This window comes from Myxine glutinosa, chromosome 2 (assembly GCF_964187855.1).
Source record: "Myxine glutinosa chromosome 2, kmMyxGlut1.1, whole genome shotgun sequence".
NCBI classification, from domain to species: domain Eukaryota; kingdom Metazoa; phylum Chordata; class Myxini; order Myxiniformes; family Myxinidae; genus Myxine; species Myxine glutinosa.
In genome coordinates this window covers 111,996,468-112,018,357 of record NC_136262.1, presented here as the reverse complement: position 1 = coordinate 112,018,357, position 21,890 = coordinate 111,996,468, and the positions used below count along the sequence as shown (strand labels likewise).

The window sequence follows — 21,890 nt, the reverse complement described above, 5'->3', positions numbered from 1 at the left end:
GCGCCGATGAACACAGGCACGCTAAATAACTCATTGTTCAAAAGGTATGCCATACACAACCTTGTAATTTACTGAGATCATAGATGGAGACATTCCTTATAATTTGAGATTAACCCAAAGGCTATATTATTGTTATGTGGAAGTGGGGCAAGGATCCAAAGCTAGACTGTGGTGTAGTATGGTCGGTGTGTTTCGAGAAGGTTCGCTTGCCGTGCAACAGGTTTGTTACACTTGACGCTGACGAGGCAGCGTATATAATTTATAGACAGGTTTGACATTAATGTTGTGGGCGTAAACACCTCATGTTTAGGTGGCGCTAGTTGTGGAGATTTCCCATGAGAGAGGAACACGTGCCAGGTGTGAGAAAGGCCATCACAATCTGTCTGGCTAGTAGTGTGTGTCAGCCATGGTAGCGTAATGTGCTGTGGAGATGGAAGTGACATCGTGCATTTATTTTTATTGGCGCCTCCCCATGGGAGGGCCGGCCAGAGGAGCACTCTGCCAAGGAGAAAGGAAATAACGTGAGACACCTTGTTGGGGAGAAGAGAACAAGGGAGACCTGGAGACGAGGAGGAAGACGAGGGATCGTGTGTGCGTCTTTGGGGGAGATCACAAAACCTTGTGTGAAAGGAGCATATGAGAGCAAGCTGTTCACAGAGGAGTTTTGTGACTCACAGAGGAGTCAGGGGACTGATTGTGGCTTTGTCTCTGGGTGAATTCACCGAAGCTGGGATCACGCTGTATTTTTTGAAGGCAAGGAGGAAGAAGACGGAGGCAGGGCAGGAGGCCTCGATTTAAAAACAACACAGGGGTGACAAGGCCTAGTGGAGGATGATCGTCGCTGGCCTTCCTTGTGACTTTATTTTTTTTTTTTTGTATACTGAATCGAGGCTCATGAAAGAGCTAACATTTATTTCACAAACAAATCAACCAGACAAACAAAATATATAAAAAGAGGGAGCGGAAGACAAGATGGGGAGAGAAGGGGAAGCACACAAACACAACATTTGAGAGCAGGGAGATGTGTGGGAGGGAGAGGGCTTTGGGGGAGGAGGCGTGGGAAGGGGGGGGGGGGGGGGGGTTGGGAGAAGTATAAAACACAAGGACACCAAGGACTTCCAGGACAGAAGTTGGTATTTAAAAAAAGTGGATTTGGGGTGAAATTAGCAGGGGTAGAAAATATCAAGGTTTTGGATGGGGGAAGATAAGAGATGGTGGTGAACAACTGTTTTAAAGACCTGGAGGGTGGAGTGGGATTGAAGAGAGTGAGGGAGTTTGTTCCAGAGGTGGGAGAAAAGAGGAATGAAGGAGTGAAGGTGAGCAGAGAGTCTTGATTTTGGCAGTTTAACCATAAGAGGGTTGCAGGCAGATCTTGTGCGACCTGTAGGAATATTTGGGGGACAGAGCCCAGAGAAAGCTGGGGGGGGGGGGGGGGGGGGAGGGGGGCAAGGCCAGAGAGGAGTCGGTAGAAGACGGAAAGACCACCAAACCTGCCTGCAGTGAGTGAGTGAAAGGCCCTTGGAGTTAGCTTCATCGCGGGAGATTCCAATGATTCTGAACGCTTTGGTTTCAACAGCGTGAAGACGAGCTAGGTGTGAGGCAGGAGCACCAGCCCAGAGGGGAGAGCAGTATTCCATTGAGCTGCGGATGAAAGCCTTGTATGTGGTGAGGAGCTCAGGAGTGCCAAGGAAGGACTTCGCACGACGGAGGATGCCCAGTCGGCGACTGGCTTTGGAGGCCAGATTTGAAATGTGGTTTTCCCAGGAAAGCTCATGGCAGATAGTGAGACCCAAAAGCTTGAGTGACAGAACTTCTTGGAGAGGATTATTCAGAAAGTGGATGGGAGGGTTGTCCAGTCGGTCTTTTCGGAGAGACATCGTAAGAGTGTGAGATTTGTCAGGATTGAAAGACATGTTCCACTTGTTTGCCCAGTCTGTGATTTTGTCCAGGTCTGCAGAGAGCGAGGAGGCTGCAGACTGCCAATCTGAGGGATGAGGAATGGAGCGACAGAGAGTAGAGTCATCAGCAAAGAGATAGAGAGGATTTTCAAGAGAGTCAGAGAGATCATTGATGAAGACCAGAAAAAGCACAGGGCCCAGAACACTGCCTTGGGGAACTCCAGCCTGAACAGGAAGAGGAGATGAGAGAAAACCATTCAGGGCCACACGTTGACTACGACTAGAGAGGAAGTCCACCAGCCATGCGTGGAGATTTCCATGGATATCAAAGGAGGAGAGTTTGGTGAGCAGAGCGGGGTGCCAGACCGTATTGAAGGCACGCGATATGTCAAGGGAGACAGCTCTAATTTCCTGTTTGGCATTGAGGACCTCCATCCATTGTTGAGAAAGCAGAAGCAGCATGTCCAGAGTAGAGTGACCAGGTCTGAAACCAAATTGATGATCAGAGATCAAGCCATTGGAGAAGAGGAAAGATTTCATATCTGAAGCAATGATGGATTCCATGACTTTGCTGATAATTGGGAGAAGGCTGATTGGTCTGTAGTTGCTAGGATCTGTTTTTGCACCTTTTTTGTGCAAAGCGGTGATGTTGGCTGATTTCCAAGCAGATGGCAGATGACCTTGAGCAAAAGAGAGGGCGAAGAGAACAGAGAGAGGGAGTGAAAGAGCGGAAGAACAGGATTTTAGGACCCGTGGGCTGATGCCGTCAGGTCCAGTTGCAGAATCAGAGTCGAGGGTTGACAGTCGAGGGTTGACTGATCTTCATCCTGCTCGTTTTGGCTTTCAGCATCTTGGGAACTAACAGCTCGGTTTCTGTCTTAACGGCAGCCTCAACGAGATGGATGTCATACAAGCAGGAGATTTAAAGTGCAATGCAAGAATGAAAGAGACAATGAATGATCAGAACATTTGAGCCAAATACATTGCATTTACCTCATATAAGTTGGAGCCGGTAAATGGTTTATAGCAATATCAAGTCGTGATACAACATTCAAATTGGTCATGAAACACAAAATAACGATTACAATCCTCTTGAGGAAGTTCAGTCATTCAAACCCCTGGGTCTCACTGTCAGCCATGATCTTTCGCGGACAAACCACATTTCGAAGTTGGCCTCCGAAGCCAGCCGCGGACGGGCATTCTCTGTCGTACAAAGTCCTTCCTTGGCACACCTGAACTCCTGTCGACTTACAAGGCCTTCATGTACACCTTGATGGAGTACTGCTATCCCCTCTGGACTGGATCCCCTGCCTCCCATCTTACTCAACTTGACACAGTGAAAACCAAGGCCTTCAAGATCATTGGAATCTCCAGCGATGAAGCCGAGTCCATTGGCCTATAAATTCGCCATCACAGACAGGTCGGTGGACTCTCTGTCTTCTACCACCTCCTTTCTGGTCTTGCACCCTCTGCTCTTTTCATGCTTTGTCTCCACCAGATTTCTGCAGTGCTCACACGGTCCACCATCAACCCCCTTCTCGTGAAACTACCTAAATCCAATCACTGCTCACCTCCACTCATTCGTTCCTCTTTTTTCAAACCTGTGGAACCAACTTCTACCTCCTCTTCAACCATATCCTTCCCTCCAGGTCTTCAAGACAGTTATTCACCACCATCTCAGATCATCCCCAATACAAACCGTGATCTTTTCTGCATGGATCCTCTCCATTCCTCCCCACTCCCATTGTTTGTCTGCCTCCCCCTCTCTCTGCTGTTCCCTTTTTCCTGTTGCGTCCTCATCTGTTCAGTGTACTAGTACTAGTTCTTCCACGAACCTCGACTATGTATACTTACAATGAAAGCCTTTCTTTCAAAAATATTGAAAAAAACCTTCGATACAATTGTTTCAATTTTGAGACTAACAATAGCATTCCCATACTTTTGCTACCGAGTTCTCCCTTCGTGAAATGAAATGCCCAGACGTCTGGTTCTTGTTCACTCTTGTGATTGCGTTGCTGTCCTCGAACAAAAATATGCAGTCCGACAGTGGAATAAGTTGCAAGCAGTTTATTTTTGATATTGTGGCAAATTGGGAAACTGATGTCCGAAACTAGATCATCTGAAACCTTGTCTGTTTATAATTTGGCCTTGTCCTGGTCGAACAGAGCACCCCTTGCCATACATCATACCATTATTCCACCAAAATCGAGCAAAATATTGTATAAAATGCCACTTTTGCACAAACCCCCTAAAGTAACTTTCCTGGTTGGCAAAATCTGTACGAGTACGACCAGAAAAATAGATCGTCAGACACTATATACCGCACTGCACTAACCCTTCCTTCTTGTAAACAAGAGATCCTGCCCTGTGAATGAATTAGTTAAATGTCCCTTCCTTCCTTCCTTCACACTAATCCTTCCTTCCTCCACACAAAACATTCCTTCCTCCACGCCAGAGTTTCTGCCTTGTGAACAAGTTATTAAATATCCCATCCTTCCTTCCTCCGCACTAAACGTTCCTTCCTCTGCACTACAAATCCTGCTCTGTGAATGAAAACGTTCCCCCTCCAGATGAGACATCCTGCCTTGTGAACGAATGAGTTAAATATTCCATTCTTTCTTCCTCCACTCGAAACCTTCCTTCCTCCAGACTAGACATCCTGCCTTGTGAATGAATGAGTTAATATCCCATTCTTTCTTCCTCCACTCTAAACCTTCCTTCCTCCACACGAGAGATCCTGCCTTGTGAATGACTGAGTTAAATATCCCATTCTTTCTTCCTCCACTCGAAACCCTCCTTCCTCCAGACGAGAGATCCTGCCTTGTGAATGAATGAGTTAAATATCCCATTCTTTCTTCCTCCACTCTAAACCTTCCTTCCTCCACACTAGAGATCCTATCCTGTAAATGAATCAGTTAAATGTTCCATCTATGGCAACAACATTCCTTCCTCCACACAAGAGATCTTTTCCTGTGAATGAATGAGTTAAATATCCCATTCTTTCTTCCTCCACTCTAAACCATCCTTCCTCCAGACGAGAGATCCTGCCTTGTGAATGAATGAGTTAAATAGCCCATTCTTTCTTCCTCCACTCCAAACCTTCCTTCCTCCACACTAGAGATCCTGTCTTGTAAATGAATGAGTTAAATGTCCCATCTATGGCAAAACCTTCCTTTCTCCACACAAGAGATCTTTCCCTGTGAATGAATGAGTTAAATGTCCCAATCTTTCTTCCTCCACTCTAAACCTTCCTTCCTCCACACGAGAGATCCTGCCTTGTGAATGAATGAGTTAAATATCCCATTCTTTCTTCCTCCACTCGAAACCTTCCTTCCTCCAGACGAGAGATCCTGCCTTGTGAATGAATGAGTTAAATAGCCCATTCTTTCTTCCTCCACTCTAAACCTTCCTTCCTCCACACGAGAGATCCTATCCTGTAAATGAATCAGTTAAATGTTCCATCTATGGCAACAACATTCCTTCCTCCACACAAGAGATCTTTTCCTGTGAATGAATGAGTTAAATATCCCATTCTTTCTTCCTCCACTCTAAACCATCCTTCCTCCAGACGAGAGATCCTGCCTTGTGAATGAATGAGTTAAATAGCCCATTCTTTCTTCCTCCACTCCAAACCTTCCTTCCTCCACACTAGAGATCCTGTCGTGTAAATGAATGAGTTAAATGTCCCATCTATGGCAAAACCTTCCTTTCTCCACACGAGAGATCCTGCCTTGTGAATGAATGAGTTAAATGTCCCATTCTTTCTTCCTCCACTCTAAACCTTCCTTCCTCCACACTCAAGATCCTGTCCTGTAAATGAATGAGTTAAATGTCCCATTCTTTCTTTCTCCACTCCAAACCTTCCTTCCTCCAGACTAGAGATCCTGTCCTGTAAATGAATGAGTTAAATGTCCCATCTATGGCAAAACCTTCCTTTCTCCACACTAGAGATCTTTCCCTGTGAATGAATGAGTTAAATGTCCCAACCTTCCTTCCCCCACACTGGAGATCCTGTACTGCAAATGAATGAGTTAAATGTCCCATTCTTTCTTTCTCCACTCCAAACCTTCCTTCCTCCAGACTAGAGATCCTGTCCTGTAAATGAATGAGTTAAATGTCCCATCTATGGCAAAACCTTCCTTTCTCCACACTAGAGATCTTTCCCTGTGAATGAATGAGTTAAATGTCCCAACCTTCCTTCCCCCACACTGGAGATCCTGTACTGCAAATGAATGAGTTGAATGTCCCATCCTTCCTTCCTCCATGTAAAACATTCCTTCCTCTACGTTAGAGTTCCTGTCTTGTGAACAAATTTTTAAATGTCGCATCCTTCCTTCCTCCACACTAAGCCTTGTTTCCTCCACACTGGAAATCCTGCTCTGTGAATACAAACATTCCTTCCTCCATACTAGACATCCTGCCCTCTAAATGAATGAGTTAAATGTCCCATCCTTCATGCCTCCACACAAAACCTTCCTTCCTCCACGCTGGAGATCCTGCCCTGTGAATGAAAACCTTCTTTCCTCCATACCTGTCCTCTAAATGAATGAGTTAAATGTCGCATTGTTCCTTCCTCCGCACTAAACCTTCTTTCTCCATACTAGACATCCTGCCCTGTGAATGATTGAGTTAAATGTCCCATCCTTCTTTCCTCCCCACGAAACCTTCCTTCCTCCACACTGGAGATCCTGCCCTGTAAATAAATTATTTAAATGGACCATCCTCGGCCAAACGCTGAGGAGGAATAGATGATGTACTTTGATAGCAACACGCACTCAGTATATAACAAATGGTGCTCTGCATGTACCGTTTAACGAGCTTTATAACCCACCCCCCTTCTAGTATTAAATGATCTTAACCAATTGTACGCAAGTTCAACCTCTTAGCCTGTGCCCAAGTTCAGACAAAGGATGCATGCTGGCAGACTTTCTAAAGAGAGATAAGTCGTGACAATGAAAAACATTGTGCTCAATTAGATCCTCCCTGGAGGAACGAAAAGGCCTAGAGTAGGGGAGATAAAACAAAATCTGGATCGATTGAACGTTACCATTTACTGCCTGGCACACTGTGATTAAGTTTGGTATTCCGGTCGTCTTCTTTTTCCTAGGAAACATTCGTGATGGTTTCCATCTCGTTCAGAAATGCTGCTCGTCAGTAATCTGTCGCGTTTACACCTCGTTTCCTTTTCAATTCCACTCTCAGCCCAAAAAGAAAAAGAAACCACAGGAGAGTTGTCGGACCCCAAAATAAAAGAAACCACAGGAGAGTTGTCGGACCCCAAAATAAAAGAAACCACAGGAGAGTTGTCGGACCCAAAAAGAAAAAGAAACCACAGGAGAGTTGTCGGACCCCAAAATAAAAGAAACCACAGGAGAGTTGTCGGACCCCAAAATAAAAGAAACCACAGGAGAGTTGTCGGACCCCAAAAGAAAAAGAAACCACAGGAGAGTTGTCGGACCCCAAAATAAAAGAAACCACAGGAGAGTCGTCGGTCAACAACCTTAGTCCTTGTCCGTGCTGTCCTTTCCGACAACTAGCTTTCAACTGTAACGCCGCCCACTGCAGGTGACCCTTCGGTGAGCGACTACCGGTCGAGCCACCATAAAGATTCAAGCAGGTGCTCAAATCAAGCATCAAGCAGGTGCTATAATGGAATCCCATGGCATTGTGGGTGCTCAAAGGCCCGGGCAGCATTTATGTTTCTCCAAGCCAAAGGCCACGGGTCGGGTTTGATAGGAGTTTACTCGACACCCTAAACTCCGAAACCCAACGCTTTTCCAGTGGCATGATAGTATGGACCGGGTGAAGCGCTTTTCACAATCGATTTTACATCCGCTCAAAAAGTGCCACGCCAAGGCCAGGGTCACCGAGGTCTGTTTAGGACGATGCGTCACACAATGCCCCTTTAGCGAGAAACAAACTGGAAGCTTTCTCGAGCGAACAGAGAAAGTTACCGATGGTGGAGGATTCTCATTTATGACTGTATTGGGACCACCGTATGGGATGACATCATGTACAAACACAAGGCCCCCTGTTCAGCTTCTGGCATGAGAGAAACCATGCCAGTCACGTGATGTGACGGCACGCTTCTCGAGTTGTTGGTATCAAAGTGACCCCATTGTTCAAAATCCACTCACTAATATATATATATATTTTTGCCCCACTGACTGGTCAATCAGAAGCGACTAACAATCAGCCATATACTCCCTTAGTATGCCAGGCATTAATCAGATAGGGCAACTGAACATATTTTCTCAAAAGTAGCAAAAATGTCTTTGAAGGAAAAGCAGCAATGTTTTTATGCCCAACACATTAGAGGCTTCACATAACAAGTTATTTACAATGTCGGATTGGCCACATGCAAAGCAGGTAACTCTACAGGTAGACAGCCATCTGTTAAACTTTTGTTATCATTGCATTTGACAATAAAGCCAAACACTTGACCTTCTACAGTCCGTTAACTTAGCCGTATCTCACTCTCCAACACAACGTCTTTACTTAATGAACAACCCTTACTTCTGACCTCATCCGTATCCCTCCTTTAGAATTTCCCGTGCCATCGCTCCTGTGAGACGTCTCGGAGCCACGGACCCCTTTAGACCGCATGCTCTCATGGCCGGCCCCCGCCTTCTCCGTCAAGGACCGCCACTCCCAATAGGCCTCTTCCAGCCTCCCGGCGTCAGGGCCGATGGGTGGAGAAGGCTGAGGAGGACGGGGCAATTGCAGGGCCGGCTGTGGCCTGTGCATCGGATCGTCGACGCCTTGCGTAGAAACTGCAGGATGGACGCTTGTGGATGACAGATGAGTCGGTTGCCTAAGCGATGCAGCTGACTTTACTTGCGGCCTATTTGATGGCTCAACCAGCTGGGTGACTTGGGTCGATCGGGACGCTTCAAGCTGGCCGTCGATGTCCTGCGGTCCTTGTAGTACGTGCATCCCAGACCTGCTGTGCCACGTGGACTTATCGCCCGCCTGCACCTCAGCCATTCCCAGTAGCTGTTGCCTCACGACCGAACTTGGGATTCCTCGAGATCCGTGCACTTCCGTCATGCACGGTGCACGGACCCGCTGCCCTCCCACCACGGTTATTCCACCAGGCTGAGGGTCAACGCCTCGAGCTTCGGTGCTCTGTTTAAGGGTCTGCAATTTGGCAAGAGGAATGATGTCTCCGTGCTGGGGACGATGCCAAACGGTAAGCCGGCTGGTCGCGTTGTAGTAATAGAACCTGGCGGTGTTAGGATCAAAGAGCTCCCACCACTGATGGTCGTGCGAGCGACGGATGTGGGCATCAGGTGGCGGCTCCCAAACACACTCGCCAGTGGCAAGGTTCGCGTACATGTGCTCCCGACTGCGTGGCTCCATGATTTCAACCCACTCGCTCCTGGAGAACAAAAACACAAACACGGTCACGCGTCACAAAACTTAAACCACAACCATCAAGGTGCTACACAGTTCTGCAGTTACACGATGCTCACAACAAGCAAGGTACACAGCCGCAGGAACGAAGTCAACACGACAATCACATCGACAGCTGCGATGGATTTCCGAGCGCATATCCCACTGGCTTCTCTTGAGCGCAGCACAATGTCCACTCGAGTTCATAAGTGATCTTGCTCCCACTAGTGACAGAATGGTCCAAAATGGCAACACACGGTCATGCTGGCATCAAAATGGTGCCAGGATAGATTACTGTCAACCGTTATGGGTCTTAACCAGCTCGAGCACAGTCTTACTGAAGGGTGAAAGCATAAATCGGAGAGGAAGTGACGTCACCAAGGAGACTTTAGACAGTCGTGTTTGTGCAACAGCTTCTGCATGTGGGTAATAACTATAATGACTACAGTTCCGAGTGATAATCATCAGAGACATTTCTCTCGAAAACGCCTTGTGTTTACATTGATCCAGGCTTGTGGAGGACCTTGAATGCAAACCATGTGCGGGACAAAGACATCAGCGTACACAAACAGGTATTAAAAGGACATTAGTAGGCTAGACGATGGACAAATACTTTAGCAGGTGGGATTTGAACCCCAGATTTCACCTTTCAATTTTCAATTTCACCCCAGATCCACTTTTTTGAAATTCCAACTTCCTTCCTGGAAGTCGTTGCAGTGTCCATATGTTTTATACCTCTCCCACCTCCCCCCAAGCCCTCTCTCTCTCCCACAGATCTCCCGATGTCTCTGCTCTCAAATGTTGTGTTTGTGTGCTTCCCCTTCTCTCCCCATCTTGTCTACCGCTCCCCTTTTTATATACTTTGTGTGTCTGTTTGATTTTTTGTGTGATAAATGTTAGCTTTCACGAGCCTCGATCCTGTATACAAAAATAAATAAATAAATAAATAAATAAACCCCGGTTCTCAGCGCATCATGAATTAGCCGAACAGGCCCATTAAGCAACCCTGTCGTAAAGTCCTTCACAATATGTAATTTATATGATGCTTGGCAAAGAACCTTTTGACGAGTTTCCATTTGTTGCCGCTTAAGATCTTCACGGTCGGCGTTCGCATTGACAATGAAGATCATACGAGCTTTAGCCCTTCCGCTCCTCAGGTGATTTCTGTATACCTTGAGCTCGCCTTGGGACGCCTGTGTTATGCTTTGAGAGGAACAAAAAAAGGGAATAATAATAATAATAGTCGAAGTCAGTTTTTCTTGAAAAAAAATTTTTTTTTTGCAAAGAAATCACTTTTTTTAAATACCAACTTCTTTCCTGGAAGTCCTTGCAGTATCCATGTGTTTTATACCTCTCCCACCTCACCCCAAGCCCTCTCCCTCCCACAGATCTCCTGATGTCCCTGCTCTCAAATGTTGTGTTTGTGTGCTTCCCCCTCTCTCCCCATCTTGTCTACCGCTCCCCTTATTATATGTTTTATGTATCGTTTTTTTTTGTTATTAATGTTAGCTCTTACATGAGCCTCGATCTTGTATAAAAAAAATTAAAAAAAAGAGTCGTTTCATTGGCCCGGAAATGGTATAACACGGAATGCTAACTCCTTACCATGTACCTTTACCAGCTAACACTTCGAGTCTTTGTATATTAAGTGTTCCGCGAAGCTTAAACCAATTATGGTGTTTGAGCCTGCAAGTCATGCTATGATAAGGCACTTACCGCGACATTACCGCACGGATGTTTGGGGTCTTCCCTCTACAATCTCAGTTCGGACCATTGAACGGATGCAATATCTTATAAAGGGGAAGTTGTACTTTAGCGGAAAGTTGGACAAAATCGGGGGAAATGAGGCCTGGTGGTTGTATCGACATCAAGGTGACGTTAGAAGCAGAGCTTATGCCAGAGCCGAGGGGCATCCTGAGGCCTTTGAGGCGGCGGTTTTGCTCGTTCGAGGATAGAGTGGTGTGGTAGCGAAGCCTTGGAAAGCTTTCTGCACAACATGCTGGGAGGAAACGGGTCATACAATATTAATTTTGACCGTGTAAAGAAGGATTTGTGTGCTGAGTGATCGTTTGTTGTCAGTTGCCATTAATAACACGCAATAAAAGATACCCCGGTAGAGAAGTACTTTGCCATATCGGTTAGGGGGTTATTTTCACATGCATTTTATTTGCCGTAATTTTGCAGCAGTGACAGCAGATCAAGTCTGACATCACACCAGCCACCCACACAAGTACATATACAAGCACATACACACACACAAACACAACTAAACCCCCTCCCTCTGCCCGGCCCAGCTTTGCCAGCTGCCTCTGCATGGCCGGAATGCTAACGAGTGCTGGTGATGGCATCAAAACCCGCTTCACCGGGCACGGCTGTGTGGCTCACTGCCAAATGATTGCACCAATCACTATTACGGCTATCACGGTCCCGACATCAGTGTGCTTGCCCCAACAGGAAAGCTAGTGCTGCATGTATCGGCAATGGGCTCAGGGTTAACCTTAATCTTCCACCCGTGAACTCTGGTACATTATTTAGACCAATTCCAGCAAAAAAATGGAAAAGAACATTACAAACTGACATTTTAGTGTGTTAGCCAGCACATTACTTCAAAATATGACGGTCATTAGAAAGTGCTGTGTAGGTTCGAAAAGGTCAAGTGTAAAATGAAATGATGTACAATGCATGGTAGAGTTCAAAATTTGTAATAACAATAAACTAGAACAGCACTCCGGAGAGCGCAAACCTCCGCCAGGCTGAACAGTTTTCGTTTTGTATCCACTGATATACGCCAGATCTGCATCCGGACCTGGACTAAAATCGAACCAATTCGCCCTTGCCACACACCCAACTCAACTTATCCACCAAGTTTCATCATAACCCGTCCACAACTTTTGGAGATATCCTGCTCACAGACAGACAGACAAACAGGGGTGAAAACATAACCTCCGTCCACCTTTAGTGGTGGAGGTGATGATAATAACTCCAGAAGAAGGTGATGCAATAGTTTATAATGTGGGGGTTGCCATCAGCACCAGGCCTGGCCTGACGATACCCACACAATCCCAGCAGGCAAAAAAACAACAACAGGCATGTTAAGGCCATTTTCCCTGCTAGAGCGGGGGTTGGCATTGCGGTCCCCATGACAATCTTCTCCATTTTGCCCTATTTTCTGCATCTCTCCTTGTTAACCCCCTTGCCCGCATTTCTTCTTCCACCACCTTTAGCCAAGTCTTTCTCGGTCTTCCCCATCCTCTACTTCCTTCTACATTCATTTCCATCACTCTTCTCAACCAGTCACTTTCATCCTTCCTCAACACATGACCAAACCATCTCAACCTGTTCCTCTTCACAGCATCAATCACAGGCTCTGTTCCCATCATCTTTCGCAATTCATCATTTGTCTTCCTCTCTCTCAGCGATACTCCGCACATCCACCGAACCATTCGCATGTCCACCCTTTCCAGCCTTCGTTGCTGCTCTACGTTCATTACCCATGTCTCGCTCCCATAAATCATAACACTTCTCACACATGCAGCATACACCTTTCCCTTCAGCTTCAACGACACTCCCCTCCTCATCAGTACGCCACTCAGTTCCCGAAACTTCTTCCATGCACATCTCGCTCTCGCAACCGTTGTCGAGTCTGATCCACCTTCTCCATTCAGCATGTCTCTGAGGTAGCAAAATGTTTTGACACCTTCCAGCTTCACGCCGTCTCCAAGATCCAACTCAACTCAACTCAACACAAAATCCCAGCATGATGATCACAAAGCAGGCCAGCCAAAAGAGAGGTCACGGAGCAGGTATCGAGTCAATTCCCCGTTCGCCATACACGGGAAAAGTTTGGGTTCATCGCAGAAATCTGCATCAACGGAATCATTTGATGGTCACCCCTCACTCACAATTTATGGTTCACTCTGATCCGCAGTGGACGCTCGCTTGGGAACCCAAGATTTGGTTATAAGCCCTCTTAATGGAAGAAGACCAACTACTTGGGTACCCAGGAAGTAACCTGCAATAGCACGGGCAGTGCACCTGCGGTTTAAACTCCTTACATTTTGCATCTCTTTCACAACTAGACCATCTGGTGCCATCCAAAACATTAACATGGCAAACAAATACATGTTACGTTCACCTTTTTTTCGTCGCGCCTATGAAACCCAAAGGTGGAAATGAAATCAAGCGTTCGTAAACTGACATTTGAAATTAACTCAGAAAGGTCATCCAACTGCACTCCACGACGGTGCGAGTGTTTTGACATGAGCGAGGTATTGAAAACCAATTATCGTTCAATGTTTTCTTTTTGGCAGGGCATTGGCAGAGGAAGGAAAGCTGCTCCGAAAAGCTTTTCGGAACCGGATTTGGAAAAATCACGTCCGTCGCTCGGGGCAATTTGAGATACAAGAATGAAATTAAAAGAATCAAACCTTGCACTCAATGGAGCAGAGTATTTGCCAAAAATCTGATATGTGCGTTCATTATAATAAACCCAAGACATCAGGTGTTGTGGAAGTCACGTGCCGGGACTGTAGCCGAGCGGGCCCCGTTGGGGATAGCTTTCATTTCGCTAATTGCATTGACGGTCGGGCTCGTCAGCAGAGTAAATTTGTCATGTTAAGAGCTCCATTTAGATGGAGAACATATCTCTGAGACGTGTCAGTCGCCATGCAGACGCAGAGCAAGTTAAACGTGCAGACGACGTGGAAGGAAAATGGAAAACAAATAAATAGCAGAAACCTAGGTGGAAGGAGCGTTCCATTTTTCTTCCAGTTTACAGATTACGGAACTCTATCTGGAACCCTCAATGACATTATCAAGGTCGCAGGAGCTCTGTCGTTTACATCGTATGAACTTCCCATGATGAATTCCAGTTTAAGGTGTCTGTGTTGCCTGGTGCAGTTTGGGTCGGACATTGGTTCCTTGTGCTAGGCCTGTGAGCTGCGGAGATGAAAGCACATCTCCCTACGAAGTCTGATACTCGGATATTTGCATAAAGTAGAAATAATTTAATTAAACAGACCAATCCGATGGTCCATAGACAGTCATTGACCCGAAGGACCAATCAACACAATCTCAAAAAGGTGAAAAACTGTTCATTTCATTATATAACAGGAAATGAGATGTTTCTGTCAACCATTGCACTGCAGACGGTAGACACAGTACAGGTGTCTCGTCCGCAGGTGTCTTTGCATCTTCGTATGAAAGCAGGTTCTGTGCAGAATGTGATGCTTTTAGCATCACAGGTATCCATCTACAAGGTCTTAGAATGGCAAAAAAAAAAATCACACCTTCTGAACGACTCATGAGGATAAACAGTTGCTGGAGGCATCAAATGTACTCATAAAGATTCGTATGTATTACAGGTTTCACTAACCAACCTCAAGATGGCAATGTATGAGCCTGGAATGTACTCAGCACAGCCCAGCTCAGTAACACAGTGCAGTGTTTTGGAACCAGAACAAATCCTGAAGGCCTCACACCTTGATATTTCCTGGATTCAAGCTGATCACACTTCCTCCAGCGGATTGAAAATCCTGCGGCTATGTCTTCTGAATACCTCAATGGATGAAACCATAAACGAACTGCCTCTCTCGAACAATAGTGCTTAAAAATAGCTGTGAGTAAAGGCATCTGTTGAAATCATAAACATTATTATCGTTGCTGTATCGGTATAAGCTATGGAGGCATCTGTATGCAGGGGTGGGCATCTCAAGGAATGCTAAACAAACGAAAGATGCTATTTGTATTGTCTGTACAAAATTCGTTCTCCATCATAGATAGCCCAGTCAAAAAGGCCTGCTGTCGGTGCGACTCCATGACAGGGTCTCCAGTCGGGGTGACTGCCCGACCAGACCTACTGTCAACATGATTCCCCGATAGGGTCTGCGGTCGATGAGACTACTCGACAGCATCTGAGGTCGGTGTGACTCCTTAACTGGTCTTGTGTCAGTGTGACTCCCATAGAGGCCTGCAGTTGTTGCCATTCCCAGACTGGGCCTGCTGTCGGAGCGACTGCCTCACTGGTAATGATGTCGGTGTGACACCACAACCGGCCTACTTTCTGTACAACTAATAATAATAATAATAATAATTCATTTATTTTGTATAGCGCTTTTCAAGTAGCCCAAAGGCGCTTTGACAGAGTGGAAAACATAATGCATAACAATACATGAAAACAACAATTGCAAAAAGACAAGAATCAATAAGGAAATATTTAAAGCAAAAGGAGGGAGAAGGAGAGGAGATAGTCAGGGGTTAAATGCTGTGGGTTGAATGTTGAATGCAGTGTTGAACAGGTGGGTCTTTAGTGATGTTTTGAATGTGGTGAGTGAGGAGGAGTCTCTGATGGTGTGAGGTAGTGAGTTCCAGAGGGTGGGAGCAGCGATGGAGAAGGCCCTGTCCCCCCAGGATCTGAATTTGGTCCAGATGGAGGGGGTCAGGAGGTTGGTACCAGCAGAGCGGAGGTTGCAGGTGGGAGTGTGTCTGGAGAGGAGGTCAGCCAGGTAGGATGGGGCCAGGTTATGGAGGGCTTTGTATGTCAAGAGGAGGATTTTGTACTGGATTCTCTGGGGGATGGGGAGCCAGTGAAGCTTGTAAAGGACGGGGGTGATGTGGTCACGGGTCCGGGAATGGGTGAGTAGACGGGCATGCGAACTAACAAACAGGATCAGCGGTCTGTGTGAATCCCAGACAGTGTCTGCGGTTATTGTGACTCCCAGACAGTGTCTGCGGTCTTTGTGACTCCCCGTATCTGCGGTCGGAGGAACTACTCGACAGTGCGCTGTGGTCAGTGCGATTACTCAACAGTGCATGCGGTCGGTGTGACCTCTTGAGCGGCCTGGTGCCAATGTGACTGCCAGACAGGACCTGCTGTTGGTGCGACTCTCTCACAGAGCCTGTGGGCTGTGAAACTTGTGCAAAGCAAAGGTCCATCCTCATCTTGTCAGGACTAGATGGGATGGGCATTACAGGGCCTTCAGAAGGTATTCACACCCCCTGACTTTTTCACATTTTGTTGTGTTACAGCCTGAATTTACAATGGATTAAATTGAGGTTTTTTTTGTCACGGATCTACACATAATACCCCATGATGTCAAAGTGGATTATTTTTTTCAAAATATTTACAAAATTAATGAAATACAGAATATATCGAACTTACATAAGTATTCTACTCCTTGAGTCAATACTTTGTAGAAGTGCCTTAGGCAGTGATTACAGTTTAGCATCTTATTGAGTATGTCTGATTTGGGGAGTTTCTCCCATTCTTCCTTGCAGATTTGCTCAAGTTGGATGAGGAGTGTCGGTGAACAGCAATCTTCAAATATTTCAACAGATTATCAATGTGATTCAGGTCTGGACTTTGGCTGGACCACTAAATGACTTTCATGTTCTTATTCTGAAGCCATTCCATTGTTGCTTTGGCTGGATGCTTGGGGTCATTGTCCTATTGGAAAGAAAATCTTCAACGCAGTCTAAGATCTTTTGCACTCTGAAGCAGGTTCTCCTCAAGGATTTCCCTGTATTTGACTCTATCCATTGTTCTCTCTATCCTTACAAGTTTCCCAGTCACTGCCGCTGAAAAGCATCCCCATAGCATGATGCTGCCAGCACCATACTTCACAGTATGGATGGTGTTAGATGGGTGATGTGCTCGGTTTCCACCAGGCGTAGCACTTTGCATTCAGGCCAAAGAGTTAAAATTTCATCTCATGACCACAGAATATTATGCCTCATGCTCTGTGTCTTTCAAGTGCCTTTTTGCAAACCCCAGCCGTACTGCCATGTGCTTTTTTCTCAGGAGTGGCTTCCATCTGGTGACTCTCCCATTAAGCTTAGATTTGTGAAGGGCTGCAGAGACTGTTGTCCTTCTGGCAGGTTTTCCCATCTCAACCACGGAACTCCGTAGTTCTCTCAGAGTGGTCATTGGGTTCTTGGTCACCTTCCGGACCAACGTCCTTCTTGCCCGGTTGCTCAGTTTGGTCAGACGGCTCGCTCTATGAAGAGTCTGGGTAGTTCTATATTATTTCCATTTCCAAATGATGGAGCTTTCTGCGCTCTTGGGAATTTTCAACACTCTAGAAATTGTTTTATACCCTTCCCCTGATCTATTCCTCCTCACAATTCTATCTCGGAGTTATACGGACAGTTCCTTGGACTTCATGGTGGAGTTTCTGCTTTGACATGCACATATAGCAAGGTATGTTTCTTTCTAAATAATGTCCAATCAATTGAATTGGCCACAGGTGGACTTCAATCAAGTTGTAGAAACATCTCAAGGATGATCATAGGAAATGGGATTCACCTGAGATCAATTTGGAGTGTCATAGCAAAGGGGTTGAATACTTATTGACTCAAGACATTTCAGCTTTTCATTTTTAATTGTTTTGTAAAAATTTCTATTAAAAAAATTCCACTTGACCTTATGGGCTATTATGTGTAGATCAGTGATGTAAATCTCAATTTAATCCATGTTATATTCAGGCTGTAACACAACAAAATGTGAAAAAAGTCAAGGGGTGTGTATACTTTCTGAAGGCACTGTACATGCTGCAGATGTCATTTAAGGATTCATGAATGAAATTTCTGATCTGAAAAGACTTCATTCAAACCACCAGGTGTCCATCCATGTCATATAGAAAGCACGACACATTGACAACACCAATCATTATTGAACGATGTTTTTGGATGTTATAGTCTTAGTGTTATATACCATGGTATTTAAATAGGTTTAAGCAAAAGTAGGCAGGACAGAGAGCTGAATCCCATTTTTAATGACATCTTCCAACATTTAGCACCTTTACTATTGCAACACCGCAAGGGAAGTTAAACCTAATTTCAAAACCATTCAGACTTGAACCTGGAGGTCAATGACGGAGGTTTTTCAATCAGTTCAATATCCTATCGTCCGAAACCTTGGGTAAATAAATCTCTATCAGAGGCTCAATCCCACTAATTCCTCTGCAGTTCCAAACTCTTATCTCTTCTAATCCATGCCCTTCTGCTGTGGAAGGTAAGACCCCCAAAATCATGAGAATCCCCCGCGATGAAGCCGAGTGTCTCGGGCTCTAGGCCTATTACTTTCACACTGCAGACAGGATGATGGCCTCTTTGTATTCTAATTTTTCCTTTTTGGTCTTGCACCCGCTGCCCTCTCTTGGCTCTGTCTATCCCGGGTTTCTGCAGGGACTACATTATCTCCAAGTAACTCTTTTTGTTAAACTCCCAAAATCCAGGCTCACAGGTCATCTCCACTCATTTGTTCCTCTTTTGGCTCACCTGTGAAACTTTGCTTTTTGCTCTCTTTTGAACAGCTGTGGTGTTCCCCAGTCTGTTCAGGCCCATTCTTCGCTCCATAGATTCAGGACAGCTGTTCACCACTACCTCAAGTCATCCCCCATCCATACTCATGATCTCTTCCACCCCAAAATGACCTCATTCCCAAGCATTCACTTTTTTCCAGGTTATTGTGACCCCACAAGCTCCTAACCCCCACACACATACCCCTCCTCATCTCTGTCACCTCTTTTCGTTTGTTAGTTGTTCGTTGGTTTATTCCCTTCTCTGTTTCATCCCCGCTTTCCCCTTCCTCTTCTTGCTGTGTTTCATTCTACTTGTGTGCAGCTTGTTCACCCCCATGAGTCCTCCCCCTCCCCTTGATACCACTTTCACTTCTGCTCTGCTGTTTCCCCCTTTCCATTTTGCTCCCTTCCATGAGCCTCGACCATGTATACAAAGACATAGCCGCAGGTCCTAATGAAAAGGCTCCAAGGTGAGCATGTAGGGGTTCTCACGAGGTCAGAATCATTCAGGTCTCCCAGGGACTAAGTGGTCTATATAGGTCGGGTGGCGACCCATATATTGTACCTACAATCCTCATCCTGAATTGGTCCTCCTTACTAGACCTTTTTATTACATTCTGCTGGATCACGAGTGTATACCTTGTCGTACGTCATACTCATAGGTGTACATCTGGTGGTCTTCCCGTGACGTATCCTGGACCAAAATGGTGGCGGGCATGAATGTATCGTGAGCGGTTAGATCTTATTACCAAACCTTTGACACGTCATGTATTGCGGGGGTGGACCGGTGGTGGACGTGCACCTCTGAAACATCACGTATAGATCATGGAGGTGCACCCGGTGGTTCACTCGGGATACACCCTCAAACACAAGCGACCCAGAGCTCGATCCCGCGTGTGCCCTGCACGGCCATGGTTTACATATGCACCATGGCGCCAGATGAATCCCGGTCGTGATGGCGATCAATATCCGTCCATTAGTAATCGTTAGTCCTGCATGACGCGCTGCCCCGGCGCTCCCATTCATTCGCAGCTCAACCCACGCGATCGGCTCGGGCGACACCGGGATCCGAACCCCGGACCGTTTAACCCGCTCCCTCGGAATCCTCGTGACGGACGAACCGCACGGGCGGCGCGACGACCACGTGAGGCTCGCGAGCGTGCAACACGTGACCGGCGGTACGAACGCAGCACGGCACGAAGGCACGGAGACGGAGAGCAGGGCGCGTGCCGCACGGGATGGCGGCCGCGGTTCGGGAATCGGGATACGAACGCGTGAGACGGAGGGACGGGCCCCAGGTGAGCCGGACGCGCTTACCTGTCGGTCATGGTGCGGGTCCGGGCGAGGCGGACACGGCCCGGGGAGACGCGGGAGCGCCGCGGATCCTCGCCATGGAGCGTCCCGTCGTGCCGCGCGGCGGGCCGGGGGATGAGGATGCGGGGAGGGAGAAGCACGAAGGGAGGGGAGGGGCTTGGGGGATGGAGGGAGTGACTGAGGAGACGCGCGTATTCCAGAATGACACGCACGGACACACGGCCCTCATTGTCCTGTCCCGCCGACTCCAAGCGATGTCCCTCTGGACAAACGATGCTCTGTCCCTCCGATTACTCATCTTTAGCCGTCATGGCGCTGCTTCATACCGTCGTGTTTGTAACATCTGGTAATGCGTCCTTTAATGCGGACTTACTGCTCTGGAGGGATGAGGGGAACCCGAGGTCTCGCACACCCGCTCACGGTCTCATCGAATCTTAAATGTGCACTCAGTGAGAAGTTACACTCAGATCGGGAGGTGGATTTATGGACACACACGCACACCAATACGCACACCAATACACACACACACACACATGAATACACACACACATGAATACACACACACACGAATACACACACACGCACACGAATACACACACACGCACACGAACACACACACACACACACACACACACGAATACACACACACGAATACACACACACACACACACACACACACACACACACACACACACACACACACGAATATACACACACACACACACGAATACACACACACACACACACGAATACACACACGCACACGAATACACGCACACGAATACACACACACGAATACACACACACACACACACACACACACACACACACACGAATACACACACACGCACACGAATACACACACACGCACACGAATACACACACACACACGCACACGAATACACACACACACACACGCACACGAATACACACACACACACACACGAATACACACACACACACACACGAATACACACACACACACGCACATGAATACACACACATGCACACGAATACACACACATGCACACGAATACACACACACACACACGAATACACACGCACACATAGACACGAATACACACACACGCACACGAATACACACACACACACACACACACACACACGAATACACACACACATAGACACGAATACGTACACACGCACACGAATACACACACACGCTCACGAATACACACACACACATAGACACGAATACACACACTCACACACACGAATACACACACACACACACACATAGACACGAATACACACACATAGACACGAATACACACACACACACATAGACACGAATACACACACACGCACACAAATACACACACATATGCGAATACACACACACACACACACACAAAGACACGAATACACACAGACACGGATACACACACACACACACACACACACACACACACACACAAAGACACGAATACACAGACACGGATACACACACACACACACACACACACACACACACACACACACACACATAGACACGAATACACACACACACACACACCCACATGAATACACACACACACACACACACACACACACAAATACACACACACACACACACGGATACACACACACATAGACACGAATACACACATACATGCGTGAATGCGCACACACACACACACACACACACACACACACACACACACACACACACACACACACACACACAAACACATAAACACACACACACACAAACACATAAACAAACACACACACACACACACACACACACACACACACACACACACACACACACACACACACACACACACAACACGCACACACACAAACACATAAAAACACACATAAACACAAACACACACACACACACACAAACATAAACACGCACCGCACCATCTGTGAAGTTTTTATGCCTACGCCAACAAAGTCTCCGGTGGCATTATGTTTTTGGGTTGTCCGAAACTTTCAGGGTAGAGGTGACACC

At 46.6% G+C, this 21,890-nt stretch overlaps 1 protein-coding gene across 1 annotated transcript in view; it reads right to left on the bottom strand.

Annotated features, from left to right (window-relative positions):
- ARHGAP39 (Rho GTPase activating protein 39) overlaps positions 1-20,000 on the bottom strand; it is a 107,973-nt gene extending 87,973 nt beyond the window's left edge. The window contains exons 1-2 of the mRNA XM_068107457.2: positions 19,910-20,000; positions 8,422-9,279 (exon numbers count right to left, since the gene is read on the bottom strand). Of these exons, the coding sequence (XP_067963558.1) occupies positions 8,422-9,279; positions 19,910-19,920 (869 nt within the window). The 5' untranslated portion in view covers positions 19,921-20,000. The remainder of the gene's footprint in view (positions 1-8,421; positions 9,280-19,909) is intronic.
- Positions 20,001-21,890: the final 1,890 nt, after the last annotated feature.